We start from the raw sequence: 24,303 nt of genomic DNA, 5'->3' as shown, positions 1-24,303 counted from the left end.
TATATATATATATATACACATATGTATATGTATATACATATATATACATATATATATGTAGATATGTAGATATAGATATATAGTCTTTGAGTTCTTTCAGCATGTTTTATAGTTTGAGTGCCCTAGCATTTTGCTCCTTAGTTTATTCTCAATAATTGTATTATTTTGAATGTTATCATGTATTACAGTATAATATTGGTTTCTTTTTTGAATTTATTGCTGCTATGTAGAAATTAAATTTGTATGTTGTGTATGTATGTTGACTTGCATCCTACAGTATTAGTAAATTGTGAATCATTTCATACCTCTAATAGTTTAAGTTGTGAAGTCTTCAGAAATTTTGTTTTTGTCTTTGAGAAGGGGTCTTACTATGTAGATGGCCTCAAACTCACAGAGACATGCTGCTCTGGCTCCCAAGTGCTAGCATTAAAGGTGTGTACTGTAAATCAAAAACAGATTGTGTTTCTTTTGGAGAAGTATGTCAAGGAGATGACTTCCCTGCTTGATGTAATCTTTGGTATAAAGGAGGGGCCCAGACTTACACACCCCACCTCTCTACCTAGGACATACCTGTTTGAGTGTAGCTAGGTCTGGTACTGTGGGCTGCTGTAATCCTGGTCTGTCTGACATGGCAGTAGTCGAGGACTCAGAGTACCTTTCCTCCTCTCCTGCCCTGTCTGAAAAAGGCTCTGTGGGTGACAGGATATCTTTAATCCTCTGTATTCCAGAGGAGGCCTGAGACTGCCCCTTGTTTAAGCTTCGCCAGTGAAGCTGCAGCTTTGCTCTTTCAGGGATGCCTGGCATTCCACAATCTTATGTTCATGTGGAGGAGGTGTGTGTTACTCATCCTGGGTGGAGTCCCACATTTAGCATACTCTGGTTACTAACTGGTTAGAGACAAAATAATGAAGGAAAAAGTTGAATAATATATATTTTTTAAATACTGTATAGTAAAATATATAAAGTGTAAGCTGGGCCATGGTGGTATACACCTTTAATCCCAGCACCCTGGAGGCAGAGGCAGGTAGTTCTCTATGAGAGAACCAGCCTAGTCTACAGAGTGAGTTCCAGGACAGCCAGTGCTACATAGAACCCTGCCTCAAAAAACAAGACCCCATGCCCCCCAAAAAAGGTAGGGAAATACAGACAGTTACTTGGATGAAGCTGAGGTCAGTGAGACGTACACAAAGTAGCAAGCAAGAGGGCAAAGTGCAAGGTAGGTCCTCACAGACTGTCAAGTGAGACGTGGGCCTCAGGGAAGCACCCCGCATACCAGCAGCTGCAGTTTTGTGAAAGTAGCAGATGAAGTTTTGAGAGTGATTCCCCTTCACTTCTGCAGTTCAGCCATTTGGAGCAGACCCACCTAAAGACTGCCTTCTGTCCTCTATTTACTCAGGACTTGTTTTTTAAGTACACCTGGAATAACTTTTTGCACTTCCAAGTGGAACTATGCATAGCCGCTATTCTTTCCCATGCTGCTCGGGAGGAGCAGGCAGAAGCCAGTGGATCGGATGGCAAGGCGGAGCCTCTGCGGGGGAGTGGAGATGGGAATGAGAAGCTGGAGACCCCTCCATCCAGCCATCCTCCATCCAGCCTTCCTGAGAACATGATGGTGACCCATGTAAGTCCAGGCCCCATGGAGTTGTGCCACCTGAAGCCAGCGCTTCCCAGGGCCTGCTGTGTTTTCTCCTAACCCTCACGTGGGTCAGAGGTGCAGCTGTCTTTGACCCAAGAGAACACAAAATTGTAAAGAAACATTCAGTTGGTGACGGAAAAGGAAGAGCAGCATTTGCAAAGATGGTCTTGTGGTTGTGAGTTACAGCTGTAGGCAGACAGACACCTGGACATTCCCGAATACACATGTACACACACCTGCATGGCTGCGCTCACTGCAGCCCCTGCTTTGCTCAGTCACCTTCATAGCTAAACACAAAATAAAATGCAAGAGTTAAATTCTCCTGGAAAGCTTTCCTGGAAGCCAGCTGCACCAGCTTCTCCATGACTTCTCTTAGTCACCGGAGGATGACCACACAGTTGTCACCCTACTTCTTCCCCTAGGTGGGCCACCTGAGGGGTATAGTCTACAGCTCAGTCTCTTCTTGACATCAGCATTGAACACCATCCCTGGTAGAGAGCAGCCCTAATGAATGTTTGCCAGGGAAGAAAGGGAGAAAAGAGCTTGGGATCATAAGCTGTATCTGAGCTGAGACCCACTGTGACTGCTGCCCGGTTCTAAAGTGGTAAAGAACATTCTGGAGCATACAGAATGTCAACATTCTGCTGACAAGAGGGCAGAGGTTTGGGAAAGGATTCCTGTGTTTCTGTTCAGAGACCTCATAGGCAGCAGTGCTTGATTGGGTTTAGATCTCCCAGCTGCTTGCTTGGGGGGAGGTACCCTGAGAATCTGTGCAAACCTAGAAGGAGCTAATACTGGATATGATGCATTCAGTCTGGCCCATAGTTTATGACCCAATGAATAAACAGCCATGAGACAGGCAATTACAATGGCAAGAGCTATATGGAGACAGGGAGTTCTATTCATGGGCCATATGGACCAACAGGGACCCCGGATAGTGACAGTGAAGTTGTAATTTGGGGTCTGTAACAAACATCCAAGGCATAAAAAAATAGCCTTTGTATGGGGAAAAAAATGCTGACAGCTGGGTAGAGTGGCCAGATGTATAGCTGGAGGCCCACAGTGGGGGAGGCAGAAGACATTCTAGCATGTTGGAGTTGCATAGAGTGTCCTTTACTGTACTTACTGGTCTTCATTCTCAGGGCATTCAATAGCATGAGACTTGGAGCCCTTGAGCATCAGTGATGTCATGGCCACAGGGTCTTCAGTGCTGATTTGCCAGCTCACTACCTGCAGCACCTAGGAGGCAGTGTGAGCCTTGGGCTCCCACTCACACTGCCTGCCACTCTGCTCTCACAGCTGTTCCAGAAGTGCTGCCTGGTACAGAGGATCCTGGAAGCCTGGGAAGCCAACGACCACACACAGTAAGGACTCTGAGGAACCCTCCTGGCAGTTAGGGATGCAGAGATGCATGCTACCAGGGTGTTGGCACTGCAAGACTCCAAGCTCTGTGTCAGGCGTCAGCAGTGTATAACTGTAGATATGTGCCTGAGGGGATCTTGCTACTGGGTAAACAGCAATAAGGGCTGCTGAGGAAGGAGGATGCAGGGAGGGATGGAGAGAAGTGGCATGTTGACTGATGGATGGTGGGCCGTACAGTGGTAGGTAAGTGACCCCTTCCCAACCTCCCAGCCTAACTTGCTTGGACTTGTGCACTTGAGGTTTTTTGTTTGTTTGTTTGATTTTTTTTTGTGTGTTGTTGTTGTTGTTTTGGTCACAGGGTCTCATGTAGCCCTGGCTATCCTAAAATTTACCATATAACCAAAGTAACCTGAAACTCAAGAGATCCACCTACTATTGCCTCCCAAATGCTGGGATGAAATCCTGTGCTACCACAACCAGCTAATGTTTTGGTTGTTTGAAGCAGGTCTTGCAATATAGCCCAGGCTGGCCTGAACTTGTAATACTACCACCTTAGCATCCCAGGTGCTAGCTGCAACCATTTTTTTTTTTAAATTTTAAAATTATTATTTTATGCGTGAGTGTTTTACCTCTTGTATGTTTGTGTGCTATGGATGTATGCCTGGTACCCTCACAGGCCAGATGATGGCACTGGAGGCCCTGGAACTGGAGTTACTGATGGTTGTGAGCTGCTATGTGGGTGCTAGGATAAAACTTAGGTCCTCTGGTAGAGTACCTAGTGCTCTTAGCTGATAAGCCATTTCTCCAGCCCCAGCTGTAACCATTCTTGATCTTATTAAACTCAGGGCACCTTTGTTGGCACTTGTGCACAGGGGTGCATTTTAGCTTTTCTGCAGCTCCTGTCTGAGCCTTCTCTCCGCTCTGTGTTTTTCAGGGGTTGGTGGCCACCTTCATTCATTCACTGGCCTGCTGAGAATAGGTGGGCTCTTGGCAGTGTTGAGCAGGGTCATGGGAGCCTAGGGCTGTGTGAGTACAGTTGTGAAACTATCACCCAAGTCCGGTGAGGTGCACAGGTAGAGGCTAGACCAAATCACTTGGTGTGGAGGCCCTACCCAGCTCCAACAATGGGCAGTATCCCAGTAGCAGGGTGCCCAGCACAGGCTTTGCTGCCGTCAGTCCTGACACAGCTCTTCTTTCACTACTTCCTCTGGTGGAGCTTGAGCCAGCACTGTCAGCTTCCTGCCTTCGTCTTCATGTCCATAAGTAAGCAGTCTCATCAGTGTTTCTTGGCCTGATGGGGGTAGGTTGGCTGAACTGAATGCATACCAGATGCTCGTTAATCATCCTGTCCTAGAGGCAAGGCTGTCGGTTAGGCACTGACTGGTGAGGTTGCTTCCCTGGAAGTTACCCTGGAGTGACAAATACAAAGTAGACAAAGGTGTAGGCTATAGGTAGGTGACAGTGAAGATGAGCTTCAGAAAGTCTGTCACTTGGGCCTCCCAGTAAGAAGTTGGGCATGACTGGACTGCCACCCTGATAGTTCATCTCACTTTCAGGGCGGCAGGTGGTATGAGACGTGGGAACATGGGCCACCTCACGCGGATTGCCAATGCAGTCGTGCAGAACCTGGAGCAGGGCCCAGTACAGACCCACATCAGTGAGGTCATCCGAGGTGAGACCACTGCCTTCCTCTTCTCTGCCCTCTGTCCTTAGGGGTGACAACTACACTGATATGGGACAAACAATGCAGCCTTCTTGGTCATCATCTCAGGGTATGCAGGGTATCCTCTTCATAGAGCAGACATCTGTAGAGTATAGGAGACTCGCCTGGCAAGGACAATCATGGCTCCCATGGTAGGCTTAGAAGCCAACAGCAGGCACCAGGCTCTCTTATGCTCACGGGCTTCCCAGAGCTGTACCTGTACTAGAGGTCCTGGCTCACCTTCCTGCCTTGTTTTTAACTCAGGCAGTTTGGAAGGCCTTCCTAGTTTTCATATCAGGAGGCCATCAATGAAAGTGATACCCTTTCCTCTGATACCCTGAATTCTGCAGGATGGGCAGTACCATTCTGGGTCTCAAGCAAAACAGCAGAGCCCCTGCCCTTAGCCATGGTGCCACTGCTCTGTGCCCCCTTGTGCACAGCTCTCAAGAAGGGCACTTCTTTCTGACCCTTTCATGTTCTGAGCACAGAACTGCTCAGTGGCCACATTCTCATGCCAAATACACTGCCCTGTGACCTAAGTACATGAGTGAGGGGAGTGCTAGACAAGAGAAGAGATTGCCAACAAGCCTGAATAGGGAATAGCAGATACTTTGCAGCCTGCTCAGAACTGGCAGACAGGTAGTCCCAGAGATACCTGAGTACTAGTTTGTGTATAAACTTGAGACATTTCTTGCTCCGTACCCTGAGCTGGATGGTGGGGAAGGTGAGAAGATAGTTTCACTGCACTGGCGATGACTCAGGGTCCTGTGTGCAGCATTTGGGGCTAGAGAAGCACAAGCTTCTTGTTTGGCCCCAAGGTCCCTTGTGCAAGACTTTCCCACAAGCACGGGGTAAAGACGGTCCAGGTAGCCTTCCCACAATCCAGGCCAGAGTAATTTCTTTCTCTGTGGTACCTCAGGCCACCTGCCTGTCCACCTTCCTACTTCAGTAGTCTGTGGTGAAGGTGAACTTGCTGGGCCATCAGCCCACATAGTGAGTAGGTCATAGGGCAGAACAGTGAGCAAGATACTGGTGGCTCCCTCAGAATTAGAAGAGAAAAACAAATGGCCTTGGAGCTCAGCATAGGGCAGTTTAGAAGGTGAAGGCTGAGCAGAAAGTTCTTGTTTCTGGATTGGTGCAGGCTATCGTTTGCCAGACTGAGGCCTCTAAGGAGTGTATTAGGAAGGTGGCTGCTTCCTCAGCTCCTTAGGGTAGACACCCATACCTGCAGGTAGATCCAGAACTCTTCTTCCACCAGGCCTGATGGCATATGCTTTTAATCCCAGTACTTGGGAGGCAGAGATTGGTACATCTCTGTAACTTTAAGGCTAGCCTGGTCTACATATTGAGTTCCAGAACAGCCAGAGTTACACAGTGAAACCATGTCTCAAAAACAGGAACAACAACAACAAAAAACCCACAGAAATAAAACAATGGAACTCTCATGCTCCCTGAGGTCTCTGTAGAAACAAGATGGTGAGCATTGCCCTGCCCAGGGTTGCTATAGCTCCAGGCCCCTCCCCCTTTGCTGTATGGCCTTAGTTCCCATCAGCAGCCGCTGTTTGCCTTCAGTGTGCTGATCATAGAATATAGCTTGTCCCTCTCTGGACCAGCATCTGCCTGCTAGGCTCCTGAGTACCCTACCCTGTCTGCACAGATCCCAAGGACTTACACGGTAGCACTTACTTTGCAGGGCTCCCTGCAGATTGTCGTGGGCGCTGGGAGAGCTTTGTGGAAGAGACGCTGATGGAGACCAACCGGAGGAACACTGTGGACCTGGTGAGGAGGCTGGGCTACTCCGTGGTGACCACTGACAGTCCCATATGCTTCATGCTGCAGTATAGGTGGAGGAGGAGAGCACAAGGGCAGAGCTGTACCTGGGCACTTAGCACTTAGTCCAGCCTCTGGCCTGCAGTCTGTACCATACCATTGCTGTGTCACAGCAGAGCTGGCTCCCTGAGGATCTCTTTGCAAAGCTGGTGTTATCTTTTGATCTCCTCCCTCCATAGCTATGGATTATTTGTGAAGGACTCTATGCTTGGGTCCCAGGGCATTACCTGAACCAGGGAGGCTGGGATTTCTTTGGCATCTCCTTGCAGTAAGCTGCTCAGGCCCACAAGTGCCAGAGGGATTGGTGGTGTGGGAGGGTACTGGGGGGAGACCGAGGCTGGGCTGGGTGGGGCCTGGGGCTCTGGCTGGACTGGACTGGGTGGGGTCTGGCTAGCTCACATGCCCACCCCATCTGGCCTGTGTTTTAGGTGAGCACTCACCACCTTCACTCCTCAAGTGAGGACGAGGACATTGAGGGTACTTTCCCTAACGAGCTGTCCCTTCAGCAGGTGAGGGCATGGCCGGCACTCTGCACCCTGCCAGGCCCTTCCGGAGCCTGTGTCCTTGTAGTGCTTAGTTTCCCTGACATTGCCTAGCAAAAGAGAAAAGTAACTCAGCCTCAAGCACATCTGGGGGAGAGGGAGGTCTGGGGGGTTACCTCCAAAGTCACATAACCGTGGTGAAACTCTTGGGGACACTGAGCTTGAAAGTGAGGAAGGACGTGCTGTTCTGTACACAACTGCTCAGCCACTGTTGAGGCTGAATTTTCAGCCTCCGGGAAAATTCACTGCCTGCTTCACCAGAGGCTCCTGAACACTGGAGCTCTGGGTTCCAAGGAGCAGCTTCCATGGCTACAGCTTGTTCCATAACAGCACCCTCTCCTCCCAGGCCTTCTCTGAGTACCAGATCCAGCAGATGACAGCCAACTTTGTGGATCAGTTTGGCTTCAATGATGAGGAATTTGCAGACCAGGATGACAACATCAAGTGAGTGCAGCCATCATGAAGGCTTGGGCTCTAGGCTAGCGATTCCTCTTCCCTAAGCAATAGTACCATAGAGGCAGCTCCAAGTGATCTTGCCTGGAATGAGGTCCACTGACCCTGAGGAGATAGCAAATACTTAACCTACTGTTTGAAGGCAACCAGGCCCACTGGACCAGAGGAGAAACTGAGGGATTTTGTTCTTGCAGTGCCCCATTTGACCGGATTGCAGAGATCAACTTCAACATTGAAGCGGATGAGGACAGTGTGAGTGATGGGGGCTACTGCAGGGCTACAGGGCATAGCATCATTTTATTCCACTTGCTCAGATAGTTCAGGCTGTGCCCACAACTCAGTCCTTGTCACAGGTGGATGGGACCATGGGCTCCTGGCCAGTGTATTTGTGTCAGGACTGGGAGTCACCCTTCCATGGGAGTTGGGAGCAGAGCTTCCCTCTGTACCTCCTCCCATACTGTCAGTCTTGTTCTGTGAGCTAGCCCCTTTGGGAGTTATTTGGGACTAGAACTTCTCCAGATTATGTAGAAACCAGTTCCTTATCCTGTCTTGCAGCCCAGTGCAGCTCTGTTTGAAGCCTGTTGCAGTGATCGAATCCAGCCCTTCGATGATGATGAAGAGGAGGACATCTGGGAGGATGAGGAGACTCGATGCACTGCCCGGGTGATGGCCAGAGCCAGGTGTGGGGTTCACCCATTCCTTCAAAGCCTCCATCAATGGGGAGCAGGCATGAGATGAAGCACTGGATAGCCAGCCACTATTAAAGTGCTCAGATACCCAGAGAGGTAGTGACCCTTCTTGCAGAGACCACCGAAACTGGGAGCCGAGCAGAGCTTATTCTGTACACTGTGTCCATCCCTGGCCACAGTCCTGAACTATCACAGGTTCTCCAGCTTTGGGCACTGAACCAAGGCTCACCAGGATCTGCTGCCTTTGTGTCTACCCAGGTTTGGAGCCCCGCATGTCTCAGAAAATTACTCAAAGAATGCCTTGGATCATGGAGGCCAGAACAGGAAGGCTGGCTCGGCAGCAGCTAAGAATATGCCTGGATTAGCCACCCCTTCATCTATACAGAAAGAAGGTCCTCGCTCAGAGAGTGATTCAGCAGGTAGTACCTGAAGACATGGGTTCTGGGGATAGGATGTGGTGACCTGGCTTAGGGACACCCTTTGGAGCCACTGTGTCTCCAGCTGTTGATGACCTGCTTCCCCGTCCACACGTTTCATGAAATGCTCTGGGAGGTCTGACCACCATGGGTGAGGGTCTGCTCTCACTGAGTCAGGAGCAAGGTGTTCTTAACTCCCTTCTGTGTGGTGCCTGCATCCTGTATCAGTACTTGCACAGCTGTTATCTGTTAATCTGTATGCTGCTGCTTGCCTCCCCTCAGGAGCATAATCTACCCCATATTCTGCCTCTTAAGAGACCCCTTTTATTGCTTCTGCATTGGGATGCTGAGATACTCAGGACACAGGCAAGAAGCCAGCTTTCTGTTAGAAGTTGCCAGCACCTTAGCTGAGGCTGACAAGCAGCTGCAAAGCCAAGGGCACAAACACCCACAGTAGGGTGACCCATGCCAAGGTCAAGGAGAGAGCAGAGTGCCTGCTATGACCTAGGTTGGGACAGGTGGGACAGTGTACTCGTACCATCAACCTCACTAGGGGCCAGACGGGGCCTCACCTTGTAAAGCAATGGATCTGCAGTGCTGTTGCCCACACATCTGCTCTGTTACAGAAGTGAGTGGTTTACAGGACCCTTGGGGCCCCTGCACCCATGTGTTTCAGGGTTTGAGGCCACACTACTCTTTGAAAAGGACCAGTAGGTACCACCTGGGGAGTCCTGCCATCTCTGACACTTCAGAGAGGGCCCCTAGGGTTTCCTAACTGGGAGTATCTGTCGTCCTGTTGATCCTGTACCCACCTCCATGTGAGTGCTGCTTCTCCCCTGTCTATCACATCCTAGGTCTGCCTACTCTTGACTGCTGTGTCTCCCCTGGCAGGTACTACATGGACAGCAGTTTTTGATGAGCCAGTGAACCTGACGTCTGCAGCCCCAGCAGCTGCAAGGGATGTGGGTTCTAGTGTATGGGCAGCTGGTCCCTCAGCTCCAGAGGAAAAAGGCTGGGCCAAATTTACCGACTTCCAGCCTTTCTGCTGGTAACGAACATATCAGAAGTAGAGTCATGCCTTTTGGGTGCCAGAACCAACGTTGCCCCATGGGCTCAGCTTGTCCTAATCTTCTTTTGTAGCTCTGAGTCAGGGCCCCGGTGCAGCTCTCCTGTGGATGTGGAGCACAGCCCTGCTGTGGGTGGCCAGAGTCCAGGCACAGAGTCCAGGCACAGTCCAGGCACAGAGAAAGCCTGTGAGTAGCAGCAGCTCAGGCACCTGTCTTGACTTGCTCCCAGGCCTTAGGCAAGGCCAGACCCCCTGGGGAAAGTGGGAAGTGGTCAAGGGTGTGGTGTTTGGCGTCCTTATATACGTGTGTCATGTATAGGTGGAGGTCCTTCAGCTTTAGGAGTACAGGGCAGGGCAACATGGCTGTTAGGCTGTCCTCAGAGCCAGGTCTGATCAGGCTGGATGGCCCAGTGTGCCCTTTACCCACCTGTATCCTTGAGTCATGAGTCACATTGTGAAGTATATGGTTAAGTCCCTGATGGGAAGCCAACACGGGACCTGATTGTAAAGTCCTTGACCATCTAGGTATAGTGATGCATGCCTGTAATCCCAGCACTTGGGGAGGCAGAGGCAGGAGGATCGCTGTGAGTTTGAGGCCAGTCTGGTCTACAAAGTGAGTCCAGGTCAGCCAAGGCTATACAGATAAACTCTATCTCAGGAAAAAAAAATGCTTGGCTTCCATCTCCTCCTTGAGAGGCAACAGTCATGCCTTTCCTGGGAGTTAGGTTTCAAGTGGCTCTGAGCCCTTGCTTCTTCCTCTGAGAAGAGCACACGCATCTACCTGTCGTGTGGAGAAGGGACTAGTCCAGATGGAGGCTAGGTTGCAGTCCATGTGGTTCCTATGAACATGCAGTGCACACATGCAACATTCAAGAAGCCAGCATCAGTCTATGCCTCTCACGGTTCACATGGGCACATGCAAATTTGAGGGCCCTGAGGCCATGCTAGCTGTGCTCTCTGGCTCCTCTGCCCTCACAAATATCACAAGGTTCCTTCCTTTGCAGTTGGTCCTACCTCGCCTTGTGCCTGGAACGTGTGTGTCACCAGGAAGGCCCCACTGGTAGCCTCCGACAGCAGCTCCTCTGGGGGATCTGACAGCGAAGATGATGAGAAGGCAGCGGCGGGCAATGTAGAAGCTGTGTGCACAGGTCATGGTGGAAAGCCCTCCCCACTACCCAGGACAGAGGAGGCTGCTGCTGGCAGGTGCGAAGGGAATGGCAAGCTCACCTGGACTTCTTAGACAATAGTACATGTTTTCTGTTTTAAGTGATTCAGAGTAGAAGACAGACCCTGGATGTCCCAAGAGCTCCTCAGAATCTTGAGAGGACAGCCTCCACTACAGAGGACAGTCACAGAGAAGACCTGGCTTTCAGGCTCTGGGACTGGCTAGCCTCCTTGTTGTCTAGGCTTGTCCCAGACAGTGGAGGAAAGGCCTGCAGCCCTTAACTTTCTATAGGGCAAGCTTATGACTCTGGGGCTGGCCAGCCCCTCCTGCTGCCCCCTTGGTGGTACAGTATGTGTGGACTCCAGTCAGGTGCCCTACACTCACACAGTAGAACAAAACACATCTCAGGACTGGGGATTGGGTCTGTAGTCAGAGCCCTGGCTGGGAGGTGGAAGCAACTCACAGGTGGACAAGCCGAAGTTCCCTTGAGATGCCAGAAGGCCCTCCCTAGAGAAAAAGACAGGAATGTCATGTCCTTCCGCCAAAGGCAAGCCCCTCCAGCAAGCCTAATCCATGGCTGTTGTTTTGTGGCATAGTGTGTGGTTTCTGATTTGGATGGTTAAGATGAGAAGACAGGACCAAGGTGTCCCAACAGCTACCTATGACTCAGGGCACTACCCATAGTGAAGTCCCTGGACCCACCAGGGTACTGACAGCCTCCTGGCATTCAGGGGCTGATGAGCAGGTGTTCAGGCTCAGGAGTATAAGGGATTGTCTGTTGATACAGGATACTGGCAATGGCTTGCAGCTGTACAAAGGTCCTGAGCCAGGACCTCCACCTAAGCTCAGGGTGCAGTAAAGGAAGTCCCAGGGCTGGGCCTTACCAGGAGGGAAGGTACTAATATCATACCTTAACCCCAAGTGTGGAAAGATTTTGCATCTACTCTGAATGAATGTCACATGTGGGGTTTCCCAGTATTCCTGCCTACACTTCTTCCAAGCTTTGGATGTACCTGACAGGTGGGCACCAGCTGGACTGCCTAGCACAAGTCCACCATCAGGCATTCAGGTCCTGGGTCTGACCAGCCCTGCCCTCTCCTCCTCCATAGCACAGTAGGCCCCTGCCACCACTGTGTGTTTCTGGAGGATCCTCTGATATTGGAGCGTAAGGGTTTCCTTCAGCTAAACTGGGAGCTCAATCAGCTGGAATCCATGGTTGGTGCAACACAGTGGTTCTCAACCTTTCTGTTGCTGCCACCCTTTAATAATACAGTTCTTCACATTGTGGTGACCCCAACCATAAAATTATTTTCATAATTTTGCCACTGCTATGAGTTGCAATCCTAAAGGGGTTGCAACTCATAAGAACTGTTGTGTCCAGCTTGGGCTCATAGTCTCATATTCTGTGCCCACAGCCCCTTGGCTGCTTATGTCCAAAGCTCAGGAACCCAGGCAGGACATAGCCCCTAAATCCAACACTGTATGTTCTAAAAGATTTACAGCAAAGCAGAAAAAGTAGACCCAAGACTTGGAGAGGGGCTTACATGGTAACTGAGTCAGATGTGATAAAATTAACCAAAATGAAAGCCTAGTCTAGACCTCCTTGTGTTGAGTACACAGGCTTGTCTTGCTGTGTTGCCAAGGATGGCCTCAACATTTCACAACCCTCTAGCCTCCATCTCTTTAGTGGTCAAATTAGAAAGGTATACCACCACACCCAGCTAACGGCCTGTTTTAAAAGTTTAGGATTACTGAGATTTGTAAAATCTTCACCCTCTTTTCCTAAATCCTTCCTAGAGAACTAGTTTAACCCTGCTGCAAATGACAGCATCTTTCTGCAAATAAACCCTTCTACAGGCTATTCTCAAAACTTGCTAGATAGCTGCTTGACTGGCAGGATTTACTCAGCTTTAGAACTCCTTTCCATTCCCTGCATCTCATCTGAACAACTTGCCCTGGGACAGAGCTAGGTATCCTTGTTCTGCAGGCCAGGGGATCTACCTGCTACTGTACCTGGGAGAGGCTGGCCTTGGGAAAGGTCCTAAGTGCTTATATAATCATTTCCCACCCCACTCCCTTTTTTAAAAAGATAGGTCTCACTTCGTAGCCCTGGTTGGCCTGGAACTCTCCCATGTAGATCAGACTGGCCTCAAACTCCTTGACCTGCCTGTCTCTGCCTTCTGAGTACACAGTAAAAACATGTACCACCATGTCTGGCTCTCAGAGACACTTTGATAGACAGGGTGGAGATGAATTTAAGCAGCAGCACTGGAGCCTTCAGGAGGTAAAGTTCTGAAACTGTCAGAATTTGAGTGCTGCTTGTAGGAAGGTCTGAGGTCACGATACTCATGTAGCTTGTCTCAAATTGTTTGGGACTCAGGGCTACAGAGCCATCTGTCTGTAGCTCCTGAGTCAACCCACCAGAGACAGAAGCAGAAAGGAGCTGTGTGTGCTACTTTTCGGCCCTTTGCTAGATCAAGCCACTTTGCTAGCCATTGGGGGTACCTGAAATAGGCAGCAGTGAGTGGGGCACCTGTAACTGAAGCCTATCTGCCACACAGGGCTGAGGGTAACGACAGCACCGTGTTGGCCCCTGCCTGCTCTGCATCTTCAGAAGTGACCGTCAGTACTGCTGTGGCCACCACAGCGCCAAGCAAGGCAGGCCCTCCCACAGCCACCGTAGTCTCTTCCTCAGTGGCTACTGCAGTCCCCCCAGGGCCAATCATGGCAGTAAACACAGCAGCCCCAGCCATAGTTGCCACCTTGGGGACAATGACAAAAGACAGGTGAGTAGGTTGGCCAAAGAGGGTAGGGTGGGATTGGATGAACCCCAGAAGCCCACATGCTTCCAACTCTGTCCCTTCCCCATTTTCGCAGGAAGACGGATACCCTGCCAGAAGGAACTGCCTTAAATGGTCCTGTGTAACTGCTGCCACCCAGCTATGGCCCGCCCTGGTCAGGCTGCTTCCTTAATCAAGAAAACTACCTGGTGATGCAAATTTTTTTAATTTAACTTTAAAATAAATGCTGCATTTGGTAAAGATGGCAGTGGAACCAGTTGGATGACCCAACTCCTGTCTCTCCTGCCTGCCTGCCCTTGGTCCCGTTGGAAGACGGGACAGCCCTGGTCACTGCCGGGTCCAGGTCTCAGTGTGGCAGTGAGGCGCCTGATGTGCAGTTTGCACCTGCAGGAGTTGGGGAGGGAACAAGATCCTGGGGTGCCATCAGATGGACAGGGAGGGCGAGACCTCCAGGCTCTGGTTTCACTTGTTTGACGCATGGAGGAAAAGCCGTTTTTTTTTTTGCACTTTGTACCCAGCTACAGTACAGGGTCTCCCTTGGCTCAAGGCAGATGAGAAGGCCTGAGCTGGAGAGACCTGATCCCCACAAAAGCATGGGGGTCTGGCACTAGTTTGGCCACATGAGGTCAAACCAGTTCTAGCTGCCCAGGGAGTCCTGGGAGCTGGCATTGAATCAGGCTACAAATTTTGACTGCCTTAAAAACAAAAGACCCTCTGGACCTGATGGAGTTGTCTCTGCTCAGCAGGGCAGACTGGACACTTGGTTGGATGGTTGGAGGTGCCTGATGGTAACCAACATCAGACATGTGAGAGTGGACACAGCAGGGCGTGAGGAGGCTCAGACACAGTGCAGGCCCATATTGTCCAGGAAGAGTCTAAAAAGTCTGTTGTTTTTTTTTTTTTTTTTTTTTTTTAAATGTTCTGACCTTCTGACAGGGCATCCAACCCCCAATAAAAAGTATCATTCTTACTGAAGAGTGTGTATGGTTAAGCTGCAGGCGCCGAGCCCCACCCTACATGAACACCTTTGCTATCTCAAGGCTCATTCTCAGTAGCTGGGTCTCAGGTTGAAACAATGAAAAGCTCTACCTGAACAGTCAGACCAATGACACACAATCTGTGAGGGCTTGCCCCACCTAACCCCAGGGCCCATCCTGGGAAGTGTACAAGAGGCGTTTCCCTCTGGAAGTGACTCAGCCCAAGGATCACATTCCTCCCTCCCAGCAGCACCTTAACTTCCTTCACTGGTTCCGGGCAGCATTATAGGGTTAGGTTCGCAGTATACGGTGTCTCAGCTGCTCCCCCAGCTCTTAACTTGAAAACTGAAATGTGGAGAGCAAAACTCTTCCTCCCCAGAATCTGTCCTGATGGATTTTCTAAATGACAGTCTAACTCAGTTCCAGGAGAGAGCTAAGGTCACCCATGTCCAGTTGTGGGGAACAGAAGCAATGATGATACAGCCTAGAGCTGATAGGATTTCAAAGTCAAGTGGTTTCAACCTCCCTCTACAGAAGGGTCACACCTCTGGAGTCTGTCTTCATTGGATCTTCTGCTTTTGCACCTGCTGCTGCCCACCCTCTACCTTAATGAGACAGGGAGGGCCCAGATCACCAGTTGCTAGCCATCGACAGCCACACTGGGACACCCACACAGCACCCATACTTCTCTGCCTACCTTCTACCCCAGCCCTGACTGCAAGTACATAACTAATGAAGTCTAGGCCTAGTGGAGTTCACGGGCAAGTAGGAAAGGAGAGTAGTAACAAGCCTAGCAACAGAAATCACCAGTGCCCTGAGATGGTATGATCAGGGACCTCCAAAGTAGGTGCAGACAGCATAGGACCCACAATCTGTGACCCACAGACCACTGAGTGTTGTGCCCCCCCCCCCCCAGCCACATTTCCCCCTTCCTAGCTGCCTTGAGGACCTTTTTTCCTAAGAGTCCATGCTCCTTTCTGTCCAGGGTGTGTGGCCTTTGTCTTTTGGCTTCGGAACAGTTTCGCTAGGTCTTTCACTTCCTCTACAAACACTCTAGAGCTCCCTTAATGTCAGCTGATGCTCCAGAGCTGTTTGGGGGGAGAAGATGGGGCTTTTTTCTCTGGCATGGAGGCCTGGGGAAATTGGGTAGCCATGGCCACAGGATCTTGGAGGAAGTTGGGCTCAGGCTCCAGAAGAGACATACAAGAAAGACAGCAACCCTCTGCTCACTCAGAAGACCCCAGAGTTGAGACAGAGGAGCCCCTCTGAGCAGCCATGACTCACAAGGCTGATGCAGGCGCACAAGTGTATCGTTAGTTCTCTCTTTATATAGACTCTGGTTCTAGAAACAACTTAGCACAGCCAGCCGGCCAGGGCCAGCACACTGATGGGCTGGGTGGGGTGGACTATTTACAAGCCCAATGCAGGGCTGTACCATGGCCGCATCCCTAAACGGCTCAGCCATGACACCACAATAAGTTAGAGCTGGCCAGGCGGGGCGGGGCGGGAGCTGTACACACAAGTGCTGGGGGCTCAGGGCCTCAAATACTGTCGAGGGCCGGGGCTGTAAACATGGCCGGGGCGGCCCTGCCCACCCCTAGTGGTCTGTAACGACTGGAAGCAGAGCAGCCCGGGCAGGGCCGGGAGGGGTCAGGCATCCGACAGGCAGCTCTGGATCCGGTCCACCCACTGCTGGGCTGAGGGCACATCCTGGGCACAGAAGTTGTAAACGCGACGTGTTGTCTTCACCTGGGAAGAGCAGGTTACTGACTCCGTGAACCCTTCAACTACAAGCCCCTTGTCCCAGTGTTCCCCACCCCTTGGCAGAGGCTCACATCAAAGAAGGCCTTCTCGTCAACAGTCTTAGGGGCACCTATGGTGGGTGTGCCAGGTGCCACAGCTTCCACCTCTGCCAGGTCGATGACACCCTTGCATTCTGTGTCCACTCGGTGGTCATAATAACGCAGCTGGGTGAGAAGTGAGAGGCACAGTTAGGACAGGCCTATCTTCTGTCCATTTCCCTTGTCCTGGCATTGTCACTCACCTGGTGCTTGGTCTTGTCTAGGACAAACCAGCGGGCTTTCCAGGGCTTCATGAAGGCCCCTTTCTTGTATAGGGTGCCCTCATAGGACCTGCATTTGTATCAGAATCAGGGCCAGGTTAACTATTAGGTGGGGGACCACCCCTAGAAATTAGATGAAGGGTTGGTCCCTCTACATTCAACATGTGACAAGACCCTGGGTCCCAAATCCCAGAACCTTAAGGGTATTGGAGAGATAGTCCCACGTGACACAGATACCTCCAAACAGGAAGAACACTTAGCAGTCAAATCTGTGAGGCAACCAGAGTTAAATGGCTACTCCAGGCTCAAGGGAGCATGGACCCTCCCTGGCCTCAGTTTCATCTAGTGGCAGTCTTATGGGTACCCCTTGGCTCCATCTCAGCCCTGCTACAGACACCAGTTCTACAAACCCGAGGCTCTTTTGATGCTGACCTATGTTTACTAAAACCTCAAAGAACCTAGCCCCATTTGAAAGTTATGTACATGCAATTCCCAGTCCAGAAGTAACTGTGTAGCAGTAGGAGCTGCCTCTCACACCTGTTCTCACTCTCAGCTGTCTGGAATTGGCTGTACAGGGTGCTGGTGCTCCGTCGGGCAGCCTGACGAGAGCTGGATGTGGTTGAGCCGCTGCTCTGGTCACTGTCCAGGCTGAGGCTAAGAGTAGAGCCCACAGGCCCCTCCTGTAGATAGACCCCTAGCGAACGGCGGTGGTGGGGCACAGCTGACACCAGCAGTGAGCTAGGGGTACCCTGAAGGAAGCAGAATGGAGTTTGTACCAAGGCGAGGCAGCCTCCACCTCCTAGCGGCACGCATACCTGGTGTTCCTCAGACCAGCCTACCATCCCCACCCACTCACACGTCCATCCTGTCGGCCTTCAAGGCGCTGCGAAGCCTTCACCCGGTCCCACGTATCTTTCCAGCGTTCAGGAGGTCGACCTAGCTCTGACTCCAACCGCTGCAGCTCCTTGGAAGAATAGGTGAACAAAAAGAAGAACCAGAGGCTGGAAAGATGGCTCAGCAGTTACAGCACTTGTTCTCACAAAGGAGCTGAGTTTGATGCCCAGCATCCATATGGTAGCCACAACTATCTGCAGTTCCAGGGGATCCAATGCCCTCTTCTGTCCTTTGTAGGTACCAGGCATGTGTGTGGTACATTATACACACATTCAGGAAAACATTCACACACACACAAAGATTTTTTTTAATCTAAAAAATATTAAAAGATAAACAACAACAAAATAAAACAGAAACCCAGACTGGGTGGGTGCAATGGCTTAGCCAATAAAGGCGCTTGCCACCAAGCCAGCCAACTGAAGTACAATCCTTAGAATCCACGTGATGGAAGGAGAGAACTGACTCCTGAAGCTGACCTCTGACCTTTCACACATACACTAAGTAAATGTAATTTTAAAAAAGTTAAATATATCCAGGCCCGGGGTGGTAAACCACTTTAATCCCAGTACTCCGGAAGCAGATGCAGGCCAGTCTCTCTGAGTTACAGGACAACCAGGACTATATAGCAACACCCTATCTCAAAAGAAAACATTATATGGTTCACAAGGGTATGAATGAGCACTGATTTTAGAGAAAATGCAAGCCAGAAAACAATGTAATGATATCTTGAAACTGAATGTAGTATGTGGGCCTAATTAGCATTCTCTTGATGGGGGGCCAGGGTGGGGCTTGAATGTGAAAAGTTGTCACATCTGAATTTTAAACTCGGAGAAAATACCCTTCAAAAACAAAGGCACATGGCCGAGGGTAGCATAGCTCAGAGGTCTACTTTGTGCGTCCTGTGCACAAACCTGGATTCAATAGTCAGCACCACCGAATGACTAAATGGAGGGCAGGTAGGTAAAACCAGGCATGGCTTTCCGTGTCCTTCTCCTACTTGGGAGACTAAAATAAAAGAAACACTGAACTCACGGAGCCGTGAGTTCCGGGCCAGCCCAGGGAAACACAGCAACACCGTATCTTTTAAACGTAAGAGTTGGGCATGCTAGTTTACAAATATAATCCTAAAACCTAGGAGGCTGAAGCAAAAGGATCAGGGAGGAGCTCAAGACCCTCTTTAGCTACATGAGACCTGTCTCAAAGAATAAAAATCGCTAAACATGATGGCATATGCCTTTAATCCCATACCTAGGAGGCTGAAGCAGAAGGATTACTGAATTTGAAGCCAGCCTGGAATAAAAAGTAAGTTCCAGGTTAACTTTAGGTAACACCCTTAAACACCAAACCAAACGCCCTCAAAAAAAGAAACAAACAAAAAAAACAACTTAGATAAAAGGGTATGTATGACTCTGTGGCAGAGCACTAGCCATGTACATGTAAGTACATACAAGGTCCTGGGACTGATTCACTTATCTACAGCACCACTAAGAGGAAAGGAAGGTTGGGGGCACATAACAAAAGAAAAGCTGGAGGGAATGTGTGATCTGTATTACAAGATACAGTAAAAGTTCTCAGACTGAAAGCAACTAGTATTGGACTAGATATACACAGAAAAAAAAAAAAAAAAGATTATTAGAAGCCAGACCTGGAGTATGCCTGTATTCCTAACTACTGGGGAGGCTGAGGCAGATGGATCTCAAAATGTAGCCAGCTAGGATAACTTACACCTTGTTTCAAAAAAAAAAAAAAATTAATAATAATAACTAAGTTTCAGCTATAGCCCAGTGGTAGAACACTTGCCTAACATATATAAGGCCCTGAGTTCAATTCTCAGTACTGGAAAAGGGAAAAAAAAAAAAAAGATATAATGGGATTGGCAAAATAGAAAGCTTTTCTATTTTTTAACTTCTTTAAAACAAAGTTGGCTAGAACAAAAACAAAATAGTAGGTGTGTATGCCAATAGAAAAGCTGAGTGGCTCCAAGAACATCAGATCGAGCCGACTCCTCTAATCTCTGAACTATCATTTTTCGCACCTTCATTCATGAAACTACCCCAACCTCTAAAGCATGCACACCCACACGGAGGCGGGGCGGCGTGCGCACGCATGCACAGACAGGCCCCCGGTGTCGGGGCAGCACACACCTCCAGGAGGCGTGAGATGGCATCAGGCTGGACTCGAGGGCGGCTGTCATAGCACGGCCATACCACACGGCGCCTGCTCTGGGGAGCACCTCCATCAGGCCGTTCCTCTTCTGGAGGCTCAGGGGGCCCCTGGGCCAGCTCCCAGTCATAAGGGGGTCCCTCAGCCAGCGTCTCCTCGGTGTAGAAATCCCAGACCTTCAGATTGGACACGTTGCTGTAGGGCCGCAGCACCTGGGAGCAAGCAAGCCATACGTTGAGAAGCTGAGCCGTGCTTGAGCTGCTGCCCCCGGCTGGCCCCATTCACCTCCGTGTCCTCGGGTGCGTATGTGTAGTTGTAGAACACGGGGGTCCTCTTGCTCAGCCGGTCCACATACTCCCACACAGACTTGCATGCCAGGTGGCTCCTGCGTTCACCCCTCTCCTCGTACAGTAACCCTACACAAGAGCAGCACTGAGCTTAGGGCCCTCTGGCCCAGGTAGTTACCCCACATTTCCTTCTTCCCTACATACCCATCTCAATTCGCTCATAATCAGAGTCCAGCAAGAAGGTCCGGAAACGGCGGGATGCATGATGGTAACCGAGGAACTTGAGGTAGAACTGACTAAACTCAAACTCCATAGGGAACTGTAAATGGACCTGTATGAAGTAGGGGTCAGGGGTCAGGAGTCCGGTTAGGGGAGCATAACTCAAGCCTACCTACATGGAAACCCACCTACCTGGTGTACACAGTCCAGGAACTGCAGGAAGACAGGTGTGAAGCCACTGCTCTGCCCAGCTGGGGTGTGGGCCCCCCCGGTGGCTGAATCGATGGCCAAAGGACAGCCATTCCTTTTCCACTAGCAGGCGAAAGCCCTCCAGAGTGCGGTAGAAGGGGTCTGAGAGCAGCTGCACCAAGGACACCACCTGCCAGCACCACCAGATGTCAGGAGGGTCCGGAGGCCCTCCCCAGCCCTGCCCAGCCCTGCCCTGCCCTGCCCTGCCCTGTTGGAGGTTGGTCTGACGCTAAGTACTCTGTGGAAACCTGTCTAAGTCATGATCCCTGATCGACTGATTAAACAGTCTAGACCTGGGCAGGGCAGAATGGGGTAGGCACAGCTAAGGTTCTCAGGCTTTGGAGAATCCCATGAGGAATCAGGGAAAGGACAGACAGACAGATGGGAAGAGAGGAAGGAGGAGGGTGCCAGGATGGGTTAGCCTGGAGAAAGCACCACGTGGGCAGGGGAAGGACTCCAATAACGGCATGAAAAGGCCCAGATGGAGAATATAAGCAAGTGCCATGGGATCAAGGATGAAAGGTAGTCCGATTTAGGAGGATTGAGGAAGATGGCATTGAATGGGGGCTGGGAGATGGATGATGAGGATATTGAGACATTATAAGTGAAATATCTGCCCTGCCCAAAATAAATAAGGCAATTATAAATCTAACAGGTATCTGTGTCTCATTACTAGTGATAGCGGGTTAAATAATACCGCTGTGGTAATCTTAGGGCTAATAATAAACATTTTATAGCCCAACACCATTTTATTTTTAATTTATTACAACACGCCACACACATACCTGAGTGGTGATGTCCCAGCCATCCTCCAGGCTCACCAGGACAGAGGAGCCCGAGTCTAGCAACTCCACTACCAGCACCGATATCTGCAGCAGCTTGTGTATCTGCATGGACAGGCAACCCTTAGACACTACAGCCAATCAGGCCCCAGAGGCTCGCATAGCTACAGAATCCTTGTGAGGCCAGCAATATCTACGTACGGCACTCACTGCTGAACACGTTCTGTTCTGCTCTGGATACTCTTGCACGTTTCCTCCAGCCTGCCCACCCCTTCCAGAACCCCCATGACAAGGGAGGCAGACTCAGAAGTCCCTGTTCCCTGTTCCTTTGCTGGGTGAGGTAGTGGATGCCTGTAATCCCAGCACCTACAATTGGCACAAGTTCTAGGTCAGCCAGTGCTACATTGTCAGACTCTGTCTCAAAAAGAGTAAGTCCCTGCCCTTCAGATGCACAGCAGTCCCCTCCCTAAGCACACTAGTTTTCACAGGGCACCACTGACACAATACCCATTTCCATTCTCCAAAAACAACAAAGCAGCAGAGAGCCCTGGCCCACAAGCCAAACGCCACACTGGACTTCAAACTCCCTATGGACAACAGACTGGCTCCAACATCTGTTGGCCTACCCAACTTTCTTCCCATAGGCCCAGACTATCAGCTGCCTCCTAGACACCTGACACTACACAGGAAGTGGCCATCACCTCCTCTTCGTACCCAATATGTCAAACAAGCAAATCCAGACCTAGAGGCTGACCTAGCACCCAGGTGGGAAGAGAGGCAGAGGCAGTACAGAGACCTGAATTAGCCATTCCGAGTCCTCCAGTGAGCGCAGAAAGGAAGCTGGGCTGGGCTCGGTGGCAGGGCAACCAGGTGCACAGGCCTTCAGCAACTTCTTGAAGCTGGCTTTCACCTGCCTTGCCTCAAACACCTCGATAGGCACCAGCTCCCACTGTTGCAAGGGATCTGGACGTACGCCCTGGAGGAAGGCCAGTGAAGACTGTGAGCCATGCCCAGCCCTGTGCCCCCCACTGGCCCTGGATCTCTGCCCTGGGTACCTTGAGCTGAGCTTTGTCACCAATGATGTAGAGGGCTGCACGCTGTGGCCGCAGAAAGCCAGAGTCAGGCGGGGCTCCATTAGTGTGCGGGGTACTGAGGAGATCTCTGCCAGCCAGCCGAGAGCCCACATCAGCACCAAGCCCACTGCTGCGACCACTGGCTCGGACACTGCTCCATTTACCTGCAAAGGAGATATTAAGTAAGCACTAGGTTGAGGGCTAGGCACCACTTACCTGGGGCTGGCTGGGCCTGGCCTCCAGGGAGGGGACTGAGTTTCCAGGCAGGGCAGAGTGGTCGGCAGGCCATGAGAGGGAGGAGGGCTGGAACATACAGATGCTGAGGCACACGGGGTTTGGCCTGTGTTAGTGTCTGGACTGGGATCAGGTGCTGGGCAGGTAAGTAACTAGGGCTAGGAGGAGTCAGTCGTGCTAGTCTGTCACAAAGGGGCCGTTAGTGCTGGGTGTGGAAGGAGATATTAGTGCCCAAGACAGCTCGACTCATCCTAGGGGCTATCAGCGCCAGGCAAAGAAGAGCCGCAGTACGGTACCTCGGGACGCAGTCCATCTGGAGGCCGAGGCCGCCAAAGGGTTGGACAGCGTGGTGACCCTGGCTCGGGGGCTGGGCACTAGGGGCACAGCAGAGAGAAGGCTCAGATTTGGTCCCAGGCCTGGGCTGTTAGAGGCTCCCACCAAGCCCCACTCCCAGCAGTCGGCAGCAGGATGGACCCTTGTCTGGTCCAGGCAAGGGTCCTCCCCACCAGGGGCAACTAGGTATAGAGGGTCTCTAATGCTGGGAAGGGTTAGGCTTTAGAATACTGGACTGTTCTCCAAATGGCTCAGAGAAACCTTGTCTTCGAGTCTCTCCTAAACCCTCTTCCTTTAGATTAAGCCAGGGTCTGTCTGATAGACAATTTTGCGAAGTGTTTAACATACAACCAGGTAGTAGCCTTGCCCAGAACAAAACACAAGAGGTGCCTGAGGCAACTGAAGAGGGAGAGAGAAAGAAGAGCCAGAGGAATGGGAGGACAATTTAATCCAGGACACGGGCAGATCTGAGTCTTAGGACTGCACCAGGCAGAGTTACAGGCTGTGACAATGTGGCTGTCTGGGAGAAGCCTGCGTCACACATCAGGTTTACCTGCCTATGCACAGGCCTAACACAAGAACAGAAAAACACCGTTACCCCATCCAATGCAGACATGTCTATGGCCAAGCTCAAGGACAATCTTCCATATTCTGACTTCTCTGTCAACCCTACATTACAGGTGGCAGTTACGCAACTCGTAGTACAGACAGCCTGTTTAGGTTGCTAGCTGAAAATCCAAGTAGGGCTGAGGGAAGCCAGACTCCTGATCATCAATGGACAGTCAGGGAGAGTGCCCTACACTGTAAACACTAGCATAGGAGAAGGCTAAAGCGATGCCCTGGGGACACTAGGGAAGATGCAGGCTCACATATTCTGAGGAGAGGATGCTGCATTAAGATGCCACTCAGAATTTCTGGCAGAAAAGCAACCGTAAAACTCATTCACACAGAAAGTAGGTATTCTCAGGGAACTGCAGCAATGGGTCAGTCTGGCCTATCCATCAGACTGGCATCACCTGGTAACCATGACAGCAGACTTGCTGCCCTGTCCTCAGCATCAGTGGCCAGCAAATGTTACCAAGAGATGAGGATCACTGGACAAGCACTGGTGAATACAGATGAGAACCACAAATTCAACAGGCAATGAAGAAGCCAGGAATGGCTACAGAAACAGGGAAGGGTGCCGGGGCTTGGTGGCACATTCCTTTAATCCCAGTGCTTGGGAGGCAGAAGCAGGCAGATCTCTGTGTGTGAGTTCGAGACCAGCCTGGTCTACAAAGTAAGTTATCAGGATAGCCAGGACTGTTACACAGAAAAACCGTGTCTCAAAAAAAAAAAAAAAAAAAAAAAAAAAAAAAAAAAAAAAAA

The 24,303-nt window shown here is 50.7% G+C and overlaps 2 protein-coding genes across 2 annotated transcripts in view; one reads left to right on the top strand and one right to left on the bottom strand.

Moving 5' to 3' along the window:
- Positions 1–14,633, top strand: part of Ppp6r2 (protein phosphatase 6 regulatory subunit 2) — a 22,057-nt gene extending 7,424 nt beyond the window's left edge. Inside the window, exons 2-15 of the mRNA XM_055626820.1 lie at positions 1,318–1,621; positions 2,936–3,000; positions 4,555–4,670; positions 6,394–6,479; positions 6,959–7,039; positions 7,419–7,516; positions 7,720–7,777; positions 8,081–8,205; positions 8,473–8,633; positions 9,522–9,678; positions 9,771–9,883; positions 10,701–10,899; positions 13,423–13,647; positions 13,739–14,633. Of these exons, the coding sequence (XP_055482795.1) occupies positions 1,318–1,621; positions 2,936–3,000; positions 4,555–4,670; positions 6,394–6,479; positions 6,959–7,039; positions 7,419–7,516; positions 7,720–7,777; positions 8,081–8,205; positions 8,473–8,633; positions 9,522–9,678; positions 9,771–9,883; positions 10,701–10,899; positions 13,423–13,647; positions 13,739–13,787 (1,837 nt within the window). The 3' untranslated portion in view covers positions 13,788–14,633. The remainder of the gene's footprint in view (positions 1–1,317; positions 1,622–2,935; positions 3,001–4,554; positions 4,671–6,393; positions 6,480–6,958; positions 7,040–7,418; positions 7,517–7,719; positions 7,778–8,080; positions 8,206–8,472; positions 8,634–9,521; positions 9,679–9,770; positions 9,884–10,700; positions 10,900–13,422; positions 13,648–13,738) is intronic.
- A 1,314-nt stretch (positions 14,634–15,947) lies between these two features.
- The window catches only part of Sbf1 (SET binding factor 1), a 25,169-nt gene continuing 16,813 nt past the window's right edge, over positions 15,948–24,303 (bottom strand). The window contains 14 exon segments of the mRNA XM_055627008.1: positions 15,948–16,388; positions 16,475–16,606; positions 16,684–16,771; positions 17,239–17,450; positions 17,558–17,665; positions 19,740–19,970; positions 20,044–20,174; positions 20,250–20,376; positions 20,457–20,531; positions 20,533–20,643; positions 21,299–21,400; positions 22,092–22,271; positions 22,351–22,532; positions 22,899–22,976. Of these exon segments, the coding sequence (XP_055482983.1) occupies positions 16,290–16,388; positions 16,475–16,606; positions 16,684–16,771; positions 17,239–17,450; positions 17,558–17,665; positions 19,740–19,970; positions 20,044–20,174; positions 20,250–20,376; positions 20,457–20,531; positions 20,533–20,643; positions 21,299–21,400; positions 22,092–22,271; positions 22,351–22,532; positions 22,899–22,976 (1,856 nt within the window). The 3' untranslated portion in view covers positions 15,948–16,289.

The sequence above is a fragment of the Psammomys obesus genome, unplaced genomic scaffold (assembly GCF_907164565.1).
Source record: "Psammomys obesus unplaced genomic scaffold, mPsaObe1.curated_primary_1811, whole genome shotgun sequence".
In the NCBI taxonomy this organism is placed as follows: domain Eukaryota; kingdom Metazoa; phylum Chordata; class Mammalia; order Rodentia; family Muridae; genus Psammomys; species Psammomys obesus.
The sequence above is the reverse complement of the archived record's forward strand: the minus strand, read 5'-3'. Positions and strand labels throughout refer to the sequence as shown.